Genomic DNA, 16,523 nt, shown 5'->3' on the forward strand with positions numbered 1-16,523 from the left:
GCCAACCTCCAATCTCATTCACACAGTGCCAACCTCCCATCTCACTCACACAGTGCCAACCTCCCATCTCACTCACACAGTGCAAACCTCCTATCTTATACACCCAGTGCCAACCTCCCATCTCACTCATTTACAATGTGCCAGCCTCCTGCCATTCACCTCTCTATTACACACACTTTCCCTCACCTCCTGGAAGCAGCAAGGGCAGAGTCTGCCACATCGGTGTGTTTTAATCAGGATTTTCCCTTCTTTTTGAGATCGTCCGGCAAAATACAAGCGACCTTTCATAGCTCTGCGTCTGTCGGGGCAAAGGATCAAGGAAGAATGGGGCACAAAGAGGTTACAATATGAGCATTAAAATAAAGACTTATAAAGTGGATAAAGCATAGAAACAATGAAATGGAAAAGACAAAAAGGAGAGACGGGAAAAGGCTAGAAAAGAAGGAAGAAGAGAAGGCAGTACATATAAAAGGGAGGGGGCAGGAATGGAAAGTGGAGGGAATAGGTAGGGATGGAGGGAAAAAGGGAAAGGGTACAAGCTGCAGAGAAGGGATGAAAGGGGGTGCAAGGTGCAGAAAACGCAGGGAAGGGGTACAAGGTGCAGAGAACGCAGGGAAGGGGTACAAGGTGCAGAGAAGGGAGGGAAGGGGGTGCAAGGTGCAGAGAACGCAGGGAAGGGGTACAAGCTGCAGAGAAGGGATGAAAGGGGGTGCAAGGTGCAGAAAACGCAGGGAAGGGGTACAAGGTGCAGAGAAGGGAGGGAAGGGGGTGCAAGGTGCAGAGAACGCAGGGAAGGGGTACAAGGTGCAGAAAAGGCAGGGAAGGGGTACAAGGTGCAGAGAAGGGAGGGAAGGGGGTGCAAGGTGCAGAGAACGCAGGGAAGGGGAACAAGGTGCAGAGAAGGGAGAGAAGGGGGTGCAAGGTGCAGAGAACGCAGGGAAGGGGTACAAGGTGCAGAAAAGGGAGGGAAGGGGGTGCAAGGTGCAGAGAACGCAGGGAAGGGGAACAAGGTACAGAGAAGGGAGGGAAGGGGGTGCAAGGTGCAGAGAACGCAGGGAAGGGGTACAAGGTGCAGAAAAGGGAGGGAAGGGGGTGCAAGGTGCAGAGAACGCAGGGAAAGGGTACAAGCTGCAGAGAAGGGAGGGAAGGGGGTGCAAGGTGCAGAGAACGCAGGGAAGAGGTACAAGGTGCAGAAAAGGGAGGGAAGGGGGTGCAAGGTGCAGAGAACGCAGGGAAGGGGTACAAGGTGCAGAAAAGGGAGAGAAGGGGGTGCAAGGTGCAGAGAACGCAGGGAAGGGGTACAAGGTGCAGAAAAGGGAGAGAAGGGGGTGCAAGGTGCAGAGAACGCAGGGAAGGGGAACAAGGTGCAGAGAAGGGAGGGAAGGGGGTGCAAGGTGCAGAGAACGCAGGGAAGGGGTACAAGGTGCAGAAAAGGCAGGGAAGGGGGTGCAAGGTGCAGAGAACGCAGGGAAGGGGAACAAGGTGCAGAGAAGGGAGGGAAGGGGGTGCAAGGTGCAGAGAACGCAGGGAAGGGGAACAAGGTGCAGAGAAGGGATGAAAGGGGGTGCAAGGTGCAGAAAACGCAGGGAAGGGGTACAAGGTGCAGAGAAGGGAGGGAAGGGGGTGCAAGGTGCAGAGAACGCAGGGAAGGGGTACAAGGTGCAGAAAAGGCAGGGAAGGGGGTGCAAGGTGCAGAGAACGCAGGGAAGGGGAACAAGGTGCAGAGAAGGGAGGGAAGGGGGTGCAAGGTGCAGAGAACGCAGGGAAGGGGTACAAGGTGCAGAAAAGGCAGGGAAGGGGGTGCAAGGTGCAGAGAACGCAGGGAAGGGGAACAAGGTGCAGAGAAGGGAGGGAAGGGGGTGCAAGGTGCAGAGAACGCAGGGAAGGGGTACAAGGTGCAGAAAAGGCAGGGAAGGGGGTGCAAGGTGCAGAGAACGCAGGGAAGGGGAACAAGGTGCAGAGAAGGGAGGGAAGGGGGTGCAAGGTGCAGAGAACGCAGGGAAGGGGTACAAGTTGCAGAAAAGGGAGGGAAGGGGGTGCAAGGTGCAGAGAACGCAGGGAAGGGGTACAAGGTGCAGAAAAGGGAGGGAAGGGGGTGCAAGGTGCAGAGAACGCAGGGAAAGGGTACAAGCTGCAGAGAAGGGAGGGAAGGGGGTGCAAGGTGCAGAGAACGCAGGGAAGAGGTACAAGGTGCAGAAAAGGGAGGGAAGGGGGTGCAAGGTGCAGAGAACGCAGGGAAGGGGTACAAGGTGCAGAAAAGGGAGAGAAGGGGGTGCAAGGTGCAGAGAACGCAGGGAAGGGGTACAAGGTGCAGAAAAGGGAGAGAAGGGGGTGCAAGGTGCAGAGAACGCAGGGAAGGGGTACAAGGTGCAGAAAAGGGAGGGAAGGGGTGCAAGGTGCAGAGAACGCAGGGAAGGGGTACAAGGTGCAGAAAAGGGAGAGAAGGGGGTGCAAAGTGCAGAGAAGGCAGGGAAGGGGTACAAGGTGCAGAAAAGGGAGGGAAGGGGTGCTTGGTGGTCATAAGAGTGGGAAGGGGTACAAGGTGATCATAAGGGAGGGAAGGGGTGCAAGGTGCAGAGAAGGGAGGGAAGGGGTGCAAGGTGCAGAGAAGGAAGGGGTGCAAGGTGCAGAGAAGGGAGGGAAGGGGTGCAAGGTGCAGAAAAGGGAGGGAAGGGGTGCAAGGTGCAGAGAAGGGAGGGAAGGGGTGCAAGGTGCAGAGAAGGAAGGGGTTCATGGTAGTCATAAGGGAGGGAAGGGGTGCAAGGTGCAGAGAAGGGAGGGAAGGGATGCAAGGTGCAGAGAAGGGAGGGAAGGGGTGCAAGGTGCAGAGAAGGGAGGGAAGGGGTGCAAGGTGCAGAGAAGGGAGGGAAGGGGTGCAAGGTGCAGAGAAGGGAGGGAAGGGGTGTCGGGTGGACAGAAGGGAGGGAATGGGTGTATAGTTGAGAAAAGGGAGGGAAGGGGTGCAGAGAAGGGAGGGAAGGGGTTCAAGGTGTAGAGAAGGGAGGGAAGGGATGCAAGGTGCAGAGAAGGGAGGGAAGGGGTGCCGGGTGGACAGAAGGGAGGGAAAAGGGAGGGAAGGGGTGCAGAGAAGGGAGGGAAGGGGTGCAAGGTGTAGAGAAGGGAGGGAAAGGGTGTATGGTGCAGAGAAGGGAGGGAAGGGGTGCAGGGTGCAGAGAAGGGAGGGAAGGGGTGCAGGGTGCATAGAAGGGAGGGAAGGGTGCAGGGTAGGGAGGAAAGGCGCGCAGGGTGCAGAGAGGGGAGGGAAGGGGTGCAGGGTGCAGAGAAGGGAGGGAAGGGGTGCAAGGTGCAGATAAGGGAGGGAAGGGGTGCAGGGTGTAGAGAAGGGAGGGAAGGGGTACAAGGTGCAGAGAAGGGAGGGAAGGGGTGCAGGGTGCAGAGAAGGGAGGGAAGGGGTGCAGGGTAGGGAGGAAAGGGGCGCAGGGTGCAGAGAGGGGAGGGAAGGGGTGCAGGGTGCAGAGAAGGGAGGGAAGGGGTGCAGGGTGCAGAGAAGGGAGGGAAGGGGTGCAGGGTGCAGAGAAGGGAGGGAAGGGGTGCAGGGTGCAGAGAAGGGAGGGAAGGGGTGCAGGGAAGGGAGGGAAGGGGCGCAAGGTGCAGAGAAGGGAGAGAAGGGATGCAGGGTGCAGAAAAGGGAGGGAAGGGGTGCAAGGTGCAGAGAAGGGAGGGAAGGGGTGCAAGGTGCAGAGAAGGGAGGGAAGGGGTGCAAGGTGCAGAGAAGGGAGGGAAGGGGTGCAGGGTGCAGAGAAGGGAGGGAAGGGGTGCAAGGTGCAGAGAAGGGAGGGAAGGGGTGCAGGGTGTAGAGAAGGGAGAAAAGGGGTGCAGGGTGTAGAGAAGGGAGGGAAGGGGTGCAGGGAAGGGAGGGAAGGGGTGCAGGGTGCAGAGAAGGGAGAAAAGGGGTGCAGGGAAGGGAGGGAAGGGGTGCAGGGTGCTGAAAAGGGAGGGAAGGGGTGCAGGGTGCAGAAAAGGGAGGGAAGGGGTGCAGGGAAGGGAGGGAAGGGGTGCAGGGTGAACAGAAGGGAGGCAAGGGGTGCAAGGTGTAGGGAAGGGAGGGAAGGGGTGCAGGGTGGACAGAAGGGAGGCAAGGGGTGCAGGGTGTAGAGAAGGGAGGGAAGGGGTGCAGGGTGGACAGAAGGGAGGCAGAAGAGAGGGGAGAAAAGGAAGGAACAAAAGAAGGACGAGAAATAAATAAGAATTTGAAAAGAGTGGGGAGGATCATTGGAGAGAAAAACAATTTGGAGGGGATAGACAAAAACAAGCCGCGAAAATGCAGGGGACAGAGAGAAATAAGGAAGAATGAAAATACGAATAGTAAAGGGAAAATAAAAGGAAACAAAGTGATACGGAGAAGCAGGAAGAAGAAAAAAAGAAGAAAATGATAGAGGCAAACAAGAGATAAATTATAACAGGTGGAGGGTGGAAACCAACAAGGGGAAGGACATTGGATACAAAGGCGAAAAAACATAAAGAAATGAAGTTACTGAGAAGGGAGAGGGAAAGTAAAGTCCAAATTAAGCTTTCGTGATTCATATAGAGCATATAATTTTTAAACATCTTTCCAAATTATTTCTATTATCTAATTTGCCTTGTTTTCTTAGTGTCCTTTGCTGAAAAGCATACCTAGGTAGGCCCAGGAGCAGCAATGCACTGCTGGGAGCTAGCTCCTGATTGGTATCTGCACATATATCCCTCTTGTCATTGGCTCACCAGGAATGCTCAGCTAGCTTGCAGTATTGCATTGCTGCTCCTTTAACAAAGGATACCAAGAGAATAAAGCATATTTGATAATAAAAGTAAATTAGAAAGTTAGTGAAAAAGGATACAGTATCTTTATGAAAGAAATGTTTTAGTTTTTATGTTCCTTTACGTTTTGATAGCTGGATTGATGGCATAACAAGGATGGAGATTAGCACTGAAGATGTAGAATGTTAAAAGGACCACTCAATGCAGTAGAATTGCATAATTAACAAGTGCATAATAAAAACACAATCCAATAACACTTACTATGAATTTCAAATAAGCAGTAGATTTTTTTTCTAATTTATTTTTCTCTCCCATTTTCCGGCCCCCTATATCATGTGACAGACATCAGCCAATCATAGACTAGTATACCCTGTGAGCTTGTACACATGCTTAGTAGGATCTTTTTCCTTAGAAAGTGTGTATATAACAAGTTTGTGCAAAATTTTATAATCAAAGTAAATTGGAAAGTGCCTTAAAACAGCATGTTCTTTCTGAATCATAAAAGTTTATTTTGACTTGAGTGCCCCTTTAAATTTAGAGAAGGGGCAAAGCTGGAGAAAATAAAATGAAAAAGAGACAGAGATAAATTAGAGAAGTCACTGGGGAATAGTATGAGTATGTAGTATGGAGCCAGGAAAAAGCAAAACAAGGATAAGGAATGAAGGAAGAGAAGTGAGGGAGAACATTGGGAGAGATGTACAGCAGTAAGATCGGGAGGGATACGTGGCTGAGCGCACATAGGAAGGACATAAGGTAAAGACAGTATGAAACGTATTCAAGGAGGACTCCATGGGAGTTGGGGAAGTACAGTATGTCTGTGAGATGATGGGGCGTGGAGAGCGCTGACTGAGGGATCTATAGAGAAAAGGATTGGAGAGAGCACAGAAAATGAGAGAGGGTGGAAACCTGTAGATTGGAAGAAGCTCGGCAGAAAATCAAGAAGATAAAGGGGGAGTAAAACTAAATAGAAAAAGGATGTAAGAGAGGCCAGTCTCTGCATTGTAGCTACATTTAAAGAGCCGTGGGGAAGTCTCACCTCTCAGTATCCAGCTTCATCAGACGTCGTACATCGTAACAAAACTGAACATCTGTCACCGTGCAGCTTGGATAGGCCTCACTGTGGCACAGACAGACAAGTGAAGGGGTCAGTCATTGTTAAGTTTATGGTGGGGGGAGGGAAGGGTGGAAAGGCACTTACTGGAAATGTTTGGTGATGAGTGAAGAGTCTGAAATCTCCTGCGGAATTTTAGTGACCATCAGTGTTCTTGCAACCTACAAAACAAACTCAGAGTAATATAGGGGATGGTACTGAGGATCTTGTATATATTAGATAATGGTCTGGCAATGGGGTGTCAAGCCATAGCCTGGGCGGTGAGATCCTAGTGAGAAGGAGCACACCAGATTGAATGGGGATGATCTGGTAACAAGTGAGGAGAGCAGAGGGAATTGCCAAGCAAGGCGTATGAGTGAATGGCCTAGCAAATGGTATAAGGGGAGGGCCTAGCAAATGGTATGAAGGGCCTAGGTAAGGGCGTGAGGAGTGGGCAAACAAACAACAAAAACAAAGCAAGAACTTGTATGGCAATTAATATAAGGAATGGGTCTAGCAATGAGTGTGAAGTTAGGGTCTAGCAAAGATTTCTAGGCCAACACCAGCAAAGACTGGTGAGTCTATAGTTGAGTATGAATTAAATCTAGCAAAGAGTGGTGCTTTTAGTGGTGAGAAATATAGGAAAGTCGAAAGGTGAGTGCAAGGGCAAGTTTACAGATGAGTGAAGTCAGGGCCTAGCAATTAGTGTGCATGGAGGGCATTCATGATGTGTTACAAATATGGCATAGTGATGGGTTGGCATTCCGAGTTATACAGTGCAAGTGCAGGGTAGGGAAATAAATGTATGGAGAAGATGGGACTCAATCCCTCCAAAATATGTGAAAGGATTAAAGAGGAGGCAATAATAACTTCAAAAGACTAGCAAAGGGGGATGTAGGAGAAGGGGGAGGACCTAATGATGCACTAGCTACATATTAGCTGCTACACATTTTTGGGGAGAGCTGGTAGGCGGTTGATATGTAACTAATGTGGGTGGCTTGGACCTGCCTGATGTGCCTTAGAATAATAAGATAGGACAGATGATGTCTGGATATAGTGAGAGTGGCAGATGGTGACAATAGATCTCACCTTGTCATCCTCTTTATTCTGCAGAGATGAAGTATGATGGCGCATACACAGAACAGTAAGTAAGAAATACACCAGCGCAAACACACTGTGCAGCCACAGAAGACGGTCCCTACGGTTAAACACAAAATAACAATGTTGTCTCATTGCCCTATGTCCTCACGTGCAATTACACAGGTTAAATAAACATACTCACTGAGTAGGAACGTTGACAATTGTAGTGCGACCAAAATGGGCAGGACTGTTACCTGGAGAGAGCAGCAGAGGGGACAGTGAGAAGGAGCAAGGACAATACGATAACGGTAAATTAAAGTACATTTGTACATACATAACATACGTAAACAACTGCATTGCATCTATCATTTTGTTAGAAGAATTGTATTGTTTTGCAGTCCAGGAATATAACCCTTGAAAAGCATCTTAAGTAAGCTTGTCTTATCTCCTTGTCCTAGTGTGGGACTGATATAAATAAGCTGCTGCACAGGTTAAGCCATCAATGTGTAACAAGAATTCTACAATATGTATTTCAGTGTATCTGGGGGGGTGGAAAAAATCAGAGGCAAATTACCAGAAAAACAGTAAAATAAATAAATACTAAATAAAACTATACATGATCTATATGAATAATGAAAGAATGAAAAAATAAATTTGACTTTACTGTCCCTTTAAATATTTTAAAGAGACACTAAAGTCAAAACTAAACTTTCATGATTCAAACAGAACATGCAATTTAAAACAACTTTCCAATTTACTTCTGTTATAAAATTGTGCACAGTCTTTTTATATGCACACTTTCTGAGGCATCAGCTGCTACTGAGCATGTGCAAGAGTTCACTGTATATACGTATTGGTGATGGCTTTGACGATACAAGGGCAAGGAACTTAATGGAAACTAAAGTTTGTCAGAAACAAAAATCTACGACAGCATTATTAGTGCATTGTATTTGTATTATATATTTGTAGATTATGCAATTCTACTTTATTTAAAGGGATACTAGACCCAATTTTTTTCTCTCATGATTCAGATAGAGCATGCAATTTTAAACAACTTTCTAATTAACTCCTATTATAAATTTTTCTTCGATCTCTTGCTATCTTAAAAAGCAGGAATGTAAAGCTTAGGAGCCGTCCTATTTTAGGTTCAGCACCGTGAATAGCGCTTGCTTATTGGTGGGTACATTTAGTCACCAATAAGCAAGCGTAACTCGGGTTCTGAACCAAAAATGCTCCGGCTCCTAAGCTTTGCATTCCTGCTTTTTAAATAAAGATAGCAAAAGAACAAAGAAACATTTATAATAGGAGTAAATTAGAAAGTTGCTTAAAATTTCTGCTCTATCTGAATCATGAGAGAAAAAATTGGGTTTAGTGTCCCTTTAAATAAAGTAGAATGACTGTACGGACATTCAGAACATATGGCGACGACTCTCCTTACTGATCAGTTACATATTAGAAGAAAGAATACATCTAACTATCACACAAGCATTACTACATACACAGGTCCATAAGTTCAATAGACCAATAAATACTTTCATCAAAATGTTATGTACGGTAAGAAGAATGTGTATAGCGAGATACTGCAAGACAGGGGCACCTCCATGACCCGAAATTAAAAATAAGATTCAACACATATATATACACATATATATATATAATGTACGAGGCAGCATCTTGGTCGCTAGGTACTAAAGAGGCTAATGATGAAGTATGGTATTACTGGACACTAAGGAACGGATCTGACTACTCTGGTTAGACTTTTTTTTTTAATTCCCTATATATAGAGGCACAACATATATGATCTTTTTGATAAGTGGTGATGACCCCAACGTGATTTCTTATTGACAACATTCAGATTTAAACCAAAAAAGTCTCTGATATCCTGAAGATTACTTGTTATTGTTTGTTTTTCTATTTTGTTTATTTCTATATATTTATATATGATAGCTTTATTAATCCTCCGTGGTTACCCCCCTCCGGGAGGAATACATTTCTATGGAAGATACAGTTGTTTTACTCTAGATAACTTCCCATATCCCCCGCAACTAGCCGTACTTTTTCAAGGACAACAATTACCAAGGTTAGAATGAGCCCCTATGGATGAGGCTACTGTAGCCTTTGACATGCTAATAAATGTCGGGACTGATACACAGCAAGATTTTTAAGAGGGTCCAAGAAATATGTCACCGACAGATCAAATGTATCATATTAACCCATGCTACTCGTGTATGATTTGTTGTCCTATTGGACTTCTGTTAATCTTAGATGCAACGACTGTTAGATTTATACTTGCTATGTTTCAATAAAAATGATTTAAACATAAATAAAGTAGAATTGCATAATCTACAAATATATAATAAAAATACAATGCACTAATAATGCTGAATTAGTAGATTTTGTTTCTGACAAATTTTTGTTTCCATTAATTTCCTTGCCCCTGTATCGTTAAAGCCATCACCAATACGTATATACAGTGACCTCTTGCACATGCTCAGTAGGAGGTGAACTCTTGCACATGCTCAGTAGGAGGTGAACTCTTGCACATGCTCAGTAGGAGGTGAACTCTTGCACATGCCCAGTAGGAGGTGGTGCCTCAGAAAGTGTGAATCATTAAAGAAACAAAATAAGGTTTAGTGCTCCCTATAATTTTAATGGACTGTGCAGGAAGTGCTATTAGCTTGCTCCTTCTCATATAACAAGTGAAGAGTTAAAAGGATAGGAAAGTCAAAATGAAACGTGCACTATTTTCAAATGTACTTTGTTCACCTGGCATCTATTGTTGAAAAAGAATATGTACATATCCTAAACTAGTGGGAGGTAGCTGCAGATTGGTGCCTGCACACATTTGTCTATTGTGATTGGCTGACTAGATGTATTAATGCCAGCTCTCAGTAGTGCATTGCTGCTCATTTAGCAAAAGGATATCAAGGAAATTAAGCAGATTTGATAATAGAAATAAATAGGAGAGTTGTTTAAAATAGTTTATTCTATCTAAATCTTGAAAGAAAAAAAATTGGGTTTCATGTCCCTTTAAAGGGACAGTCAACTCCAAAATGTTTATATTTTTAAAAATATAAATAATCCCTTTATTACCCATTCCACAGTTTTGCACAGCCAACATAATTATATTAATATACTTTTTACCTCTTTGATTACCTTGTATCTAAGCATCTTTTGACAGCCCCCTGATCACATGAATTTTTATTTATTATCTTTTGACATTTAGCCAATTGGTGCAGTGTTTGCCACAACTTCACGGGCATTAGCACAATGTTATCTATATGGCCCACATGAACTAGCAATATCCTGTTGTGAAAAGCAAATAAAAAAGCACGTGATAAGAGGCTGTCTGTAGTGGCTTAGAAACATGCAGCAATTTAGAGGTTTAAATGTTATAAAAAGTATATTAAAATAACAATGTTGGTTGTGCAAAGCTGGGGAATGGGTAGTAAAGGCGTTATCTATCTTTTTAAATAACAATTTTGGTGTTGACTGTCCTTTTAACCCAAAATACCACCGTAAAATGTAGTTCTTTTAAAGACCTCCAAAGGTCCTATGTTTATTATACAGGGGATTTAGCACATGTGTGCTACCTGACATGCAGATGTTAGAGCACCCGAGACTATCACATGAGCAATGAAAAAATAATTTTGACTTTGGTATTAGTTTTTTTTTACAGAAAGAGAGAGAACGAGAGACAAGTGCCTGGGCACAGGAGATGTACAAGTCATGGTGCCTACAGGTGAAAGATTGACTGGAGGGTGCACCTAGGAGGGATATGCGGGTGGTTGACAAGGAGGTTTATATTCACAGATGTATGTTGCTTGAAGAACATGGTTAACAGGGAGTGTGGTTGTACCCAGGATTGGGGGAGAAGACAGGTCACATAGCTCACAAGTTGCAACTCACCCAGAAGATCACCAGAGAAGTTAACAGGTAGAATGATAGACACAGAGAGGACGCAGATAAGCAGCATCAACACCAGCAAATGGCGTTGGTAGGATAGATAGGTGATGGCATCAGTTCCACACTTAGTCTGGATCTCTTCATCTCTGAAGTGAGGAGGAGAATGTCAGTACCAGAACACTTCATATGGCTCCTAATTCTTTTCAAACCTTCTGCCTGTACCCAACAGACCTTCTTTCTGCTCTCTAAACCCCAGTTGCTTCCTGTAGACAACAGACCTCTTCCAGTAACCAAAAAGACTATCTAAGTACCTCCCTATGAGTCCTCAGATCATCTCCCTTCCTGTTCTCATCCAAATTATCAGTACAGCCCCAGAGACATGATTCATGTGCCACCATAAGCATTTTTATGCTATTTTCCTGCTCTCTAGTTCTACACCCTTACTGCTCTGAAATACTCACTTCATTTGATAAATAGAACTTAACCAGGAACAAAATCCCTGAAAATAAAAAGAAAGAGGCAAATTAGATAATATTCTGTATATATGATCCACTCTCATGTGGATATCAAAGCCTTACTGCCAAGAACAACAAAGCCCTTTCTGCTATGTACATCAGAGGTCCCCCCTGTGTATAACTGTTTGCTTCTATTTAGAATAAAAGAAAATTAATTCAGTGAATTTAATAGAACCTTCAACTGTGTATTATCCCTCCGTATATCAGAATCCCCAGGGTGTACTAGAAACCTCCACTAAATACAAAATAGATCACCTGCCCACTCACCACATCTTTAGTATTAAGGTCCGGGAGCGAGCTCCTGCTCTCAGAGGGTGACTTCTCTTTTTCAGTTGGCTCTCCGTAAAACAGAGAGGTGAGGCTATAATGTAGAGAGAGGAGCAAGAATGGAAAGAAGAGAGAGAAAGAAGAAGGGGTATAAAGGATGGATCAGATGGGAGATGCGGAAGAGAAGGAATATATACAGGTAAGAGGTTACACAGATGGAAGGGCAGAAGATGATAGGGCGGAGGGTAAAACAATAATAGGGCAGAGTGTACAGCGACCATAGGGCAGAAGGTATAGAGATGGTAGGGCAGAAGGTATCGAGATGGTAGGGCAGAGTGTACAGATCCCATAAGGCAGAGGGTACAGAGAAGATAGAACAGAGGGTATTGATATGGTAGGGCAGAGGGTACAGAGCAGATAGGGCAGAGGGTACAGAGATGATAGGGCAGAGAAATGGTAGGGCAGAGGGTACAGGGATGATAGGGAAGAGGGTACAGAGATGGTAGGGCAGGGGGTACAGAGATGGTAGGGCAGGGGGTACAGAGATGGTAGGGCAGAGGGTACAGAGATGGTAGGGCAGAGAGATGGTAGGGCAGAGGGTATAGGGATGGTAGAGCAGAGGGTACAGGGATGATAGGGAAGAGGGTACAGAGATGGTAGGGCAGGGGGTACAGAGATGGTAGGGCAGGGGGTACAGAGATGGTAGGGCAGAGGGTACAGAGATGGCAGGGCAGAGAGATGGTAGGGCAGAGAGTACAGAGACAAGAGGGTAGAGGTTAAAGAGGTAGTAGGACAAATGGTAAAGAGGTAGTAGGGCAGAGGGTTTGGAGATAAACAGAATATATGAGTTATCTCATTTCCGGTTCTAATTACAGAGTTCATATCCCCAATCAGCAGAACCTTCACCATATGTTTCAATGCAAGAAAAGCCTCCCAATTCCTCCACCAGCAGAGCTGTGTCTGCATCATCTTCACCAGCAAAGCCTTATCCAGTGACACTCACCAGCAGGGCCTTCTCCCCAGCCATTAATCAGCAGAGCTTTGTCTTATTTCTCTTGGAAAGCAGTTCCCTTTTCACCCTTTCCATCTACCAGCTGACCCTTGTACTTTCTGTCCTTCCATCAGTAATGCCTTGCAAATTCTGACATTTCCTTACTCTCTCTGTCCCTTGACCAGCAGTTCCTTACTCTCTCTGTCACTTGATCAGCAGTTCCTTGTTCTCTCTATCCCTTGATCAGCAGTTCCTTGCTCTCTCTGTCCCTTGACCATCAGTTCCTTGCTCTCTCTGTCCCTTGACCATCAGTTCCTTGCTCTCTCTGTCCCTTGACCATCAGTACCTTGCTCTGTCTGTCCCTTGACCACCAGTTCCTTGCTCTCTCTGTCCCTTGACCAGTAGTTCCTTGCTCTCTGTCCTTTGACCAGCAGTTAATTTTTCAATCTTTGCCTTGATCAGCAGTTCTTTTATCTCTCTGTGCCTTGACCACCAGCATCTTGCTCTCTCTGTCCCTTGACCAGTAGTTCCTTGCTCTCTCTATCCCTTCACCAGCAGTTTCTTGCTTGCTCTGTCCCATGACCAGCAGTTCCTTGCTGGCTCTGTCTCTTGACCACCAGTTCCTTGCTCTCTCTGTCCCTTGACCACCAGTTCCTTGCTCTGTCTGCCCCTTGACCACCAGTTCATTGCTTTCTCTGTCCCTTGACCAGTAGTTCCTTGCTCTCTCTGTCCCTTAACAAACAGTACTTTGCTCTATCTGTCCCCTGACCACCAGTTGTTACTTGTGCTCTCTGTCCCTTGACCACTAGTTCCTTGCTCCCTCTGTCCCTTTACCATTAGTTCCTTGCTCTTTCTGTCCCTTGAACAGCAGTTTCTTGCTCTTTCTGCCCCTTAACCAGCAAGTCCTTTCTCTTTCTGTTCCTTGACCAGCAGTTCATTTCTCTCTCTGTGCCTTAACCAGCAGTTTCTGTCGCTTTTGGTCCATTGACCAGCAGTTCCTTTCTCTATCTGTCCCTTGACCAGCAGTTCCTTTCTCTATCTGTCCCTTGACCAGCAGTTCCTTTCTCTATCTGTCCCTTGACCAGCAGTTCCTTTCTCTATTTCTCCCTTGACCAGCAATTCCTTGCTCTCTCTGTCCCCTTGACTAGCAGGTGCTTGCTCTCTGTCCCCTTGACCAGCAGGTGCTTCCTCTCTGTCCTCTTGACCAGCAGTTAATTTCTTTCTCTGTGCCTTGACCAGCAGTTAATTTTTCAATCTTTGCCTTGATCAGCAGTTCTTTTATCTCTCTGTGCCTTGACCACCAGCATCTTGCTCTCTCTGTCCCTTGACCAGTAGTTCCTTGCTCTCTCTATCCCTTCACCAGCAGTTTCTTGCTTGCTCTGTCCCATGACCAGCAGTTCCTTGCTGGCTCTGTCTCTTGACCACCAATTCCTTGCTCTCTCTGTCCCTTGACCAGCAGTTCCTTACTCTCTCTGTCCCTTGATCAGCAGTTCCTTGTTCTCTCTATCCCTTGATCAGCAGTTCCTTGCTCTCTCTGTCCCTTGACCATCAGTTCCTTGCTCTCTCTGTCCCTTGACCATCAGTTCCTTGCTCTGTCTGTCCCTTGACCACCAGTTCCTTGCTCTCTCTGTCCCTTGACCAGTAGTTCCTTGCTCTCTGTCATTTGACCACCAGTTCATTGCTCTCTCTGTTCCTTGACCAGTAGTTTCTTATTCTCTCTGTCCCTTGACCACCAGTTCTTTGCTCTATCTGTCCCTTGACCACCAGTTGTTACTTGTTCTCTCTGTCCCTTGACCACCAGTTCCTTGCTCCCTCTGTCCCTTGACCAGTAGTTCCTTGCTCTCTCTGTCCCTTAACAAACAGTACTTTGCTCTATCTGTCCCTTGACCACCAGTTGTTACTTGTGCTCTCTGTCCCTTGACCACTAGTTCCTTGCTCCCTCTGTCCCTTTACCATTAGTTCCTTGACTAGCAGGTGCTTGCTCTCTGTCCCCTTGACCAGCAGGTGCTTCCTCTCTGTCCTCTTGACCAGCAGTTAATTTCTTTCTCTGTGCCTTGACCAGCAGTTAATTTTTCAATCTTTGCCTTGATCAGCAGTTCTTTTATCTCTCTGTGCCTTGACCACCAGCATCTTGCTCTCTCTGTCCCTTGACCAGTAGTTTCTTGCTCTCTCTATCCCTTCACCAGCAGTTTCTTGCTTGCTCTGTCCCATGACCAGCAGTTCCTTGCTGGCTCTGTCTCTTGACCACCAGTTCCTTGCTCTCTCTGTCCCTTGGCCACCAGTTCCTTGCTCTCTCTGCCCCTTGACCACCAGTTCATTGCTTTCTCTGTCCCTTGACCACCAGTTCCTTGCTCTCTGTCCCTTGACCACCAGTTCCTTGCTCTCTGTCCCTTGACCACCAGTTCCTTGCTCTCTGTCTCTTGACCAGCAGTTCCTAGCTCTCTCAGTCCCTTGACTAGCAGTTAATTTCTCTCTATCTCCCTTGACCATCTGTTCCTTGACCAGCAGTTCCTTTTTCTCTCTGTGTCTTGACCAGCAGTTTCTTTCACTCTCAGCCCCTTGATCAGCAGTTCCTTCCTCTATCTGTCCCTTGACCAGCAATTCCTTGTTTTCTCTGTCCCCTTGACCAGCGGTTTCTTGCTCTCTGTCTCTTGTCCAGCAGTTCCTTGCTCTCTCTGTCCCTTGACCAGCAATTCCTTTCTTTATTTCTCCCTTGACCAGCAATTCTGTGTTCTCTCTGTCCCTTGACCAGCAGTTCTTTTCTCTCTGTCCCCTGACCAGCAGTTCCTTGCTCTCTCTGTCCCTTCACCAGCAGTTTCTTGCTCTCTCTGTCCCTTGACCAGCAGTTTCTTGCTCGCTCTGTCACTTGACCAGCAGTTCCTTTCTCTCTCTGTCCCTTGACCAGCAGTTCCTTGCTCTCTCTGTCCCTTGACCAACAGTTTCTTGCTCTCTCTGTCCCTTGACAAGCAGTTCCTTTCTCTATTTCTCCCTTGACCAGAAATTCCTTGCTCCCTCTGTTCTCTTAACCAGCAATTCCTTGTTCTCTCTGTACCCTTGACCAGCAGTTCCTTGCTCTCTGTCTCTTGTCCAGCAGTTCCTTGCTCTCTGTCCCCTTGAACAGCGGGTTCTTGCTCTCTGTCTCTTGTCCAGCATTTCCTTGCTCTCTCTGTCCCTTGAACAGTAGTTAATTTCTCTCTCTGTCCCTTGACTAGCAGTACCTTTCAATCTGTCCCCTGACCAGCAGTTCCTTGCTCTCTCTGTCCCTTCACCAGCAGTTTCTTGCTCGCTCTGTCCCTTGACCAGCAGTTCCTTTCTCTCTCTGTCCCTTGACCAGCAATTCATAGCTCTCTCTGTCCCTTGACCAGCAGTTTCTTGCTCCTTCTGTCTCCTTGACCAGCAGTTCCTTGTTTTCTATGTCCCTTGACCAGTAGTTAATTTATCTCTGTCCCTTGACCAGCAGTTCCTTTCTATCTGTCCCCTGACCAGCAGTTCCTTGGTCTCTCTGTCCCTTGACAAGCAGTTTCTTTCTCTATTTCTCCCTTGACCAGAAATTCCTTGCTCTCTGTCCCCTTGACCAGCAGTTCTTTGCTCTCTGTCCCCTTGACCAGCGGTTTCTTGCTCTCTGACCCCTTGACCAGCAGTTCCTTGCTCTCTATCCCGTGTCCAGCAGTTCCTTGCTCTCTCTGTCACTTGGCCAGCAGTGCCTTTCTCTTTTTGTCCCTTGACAAGCTGTCTATTGCTCTATGTCTGTCTGTCTCTTGACCAGCTTATCCTTGACAATCCCTGGTCTTCCACCAGCAGATCTTTGTTCTCTCTGTCTATGGGACAGTTTTTTAAACTCTCTGTCCCTTGGCCAACAGTTTTATGCTCTCTCTATCTCTTGACCAGTAGTTCCTTACTCTCTCTGTCCCTTGAC

At 46.5% G+C, this 16,523-nt stretch overlaps 1 protein-coding gene across 6 annotated transcripts in view; it reads right to left on the bottom strand.

Moving 5' to 3' along the window:
- The window catches only part of TMEM63C (transmembrane protein 63C), a 115,894-nt gene that overhangs the window by 78,891 nt on the left and 20,480 nt on the right, over nucleotides 1–16,523 (bottom strand). For all 6 annotated transcript variants that reach the window (XM_053697379.1, XM_053697378.1, XM_053697377.1 and 3 more), the window contains 8 exons: nucleotides 11,617–11,710; nucleotides 11,296–11,333; nucleotides 10,838–10,980; nucleotides 7,131–7,182; nucleotides 6,938–7,046; nucleotides 5,957–6,030; nucleotides 5,795–5,875; nucleotides 187–298 (listed from right to left, as the gene is read on the bottom strand). In XM_053697379.1, coding sequence (XP_053553354.1) covers nucleotides 187–298; nucleotides 5,795–5,875; nucleotides 5,957–6,030; nucleotides 6,938–7,046; nucleotides 7,131–7,182; nucleotides 10,838–10,980; nucleotides 11,296–11,333; nucleotides 11,617–11,710 — 703 coding nt within the window. The remainder of the gene's footprint in view (nucleotides 1–186; nucleotides 299–5,794; nucleotides 5,876–5,956; nucleotides 6,031–6,937; nucleotides 7,047–7,130; nucleotides 7,183–10,837; nucleotides 10,981–11,295; nucleotides 11,334–11,616; nucleotides 11,711–16,523) is intronic.

Source organism: Bombina bombina, chromosome 1, assembly GCF_027579735.1.
Source record: "Bombina bombina isolate aBomBom1 chromosome 1, aBomBom1.pri, whole genome shotgun sequence".
Classification (NCBI taxonomy): Eukaryota; Metazoa; Chordata; class Amphibia; order Anura; family Bombinatoridae; genus Bombina; species Bombina bombina.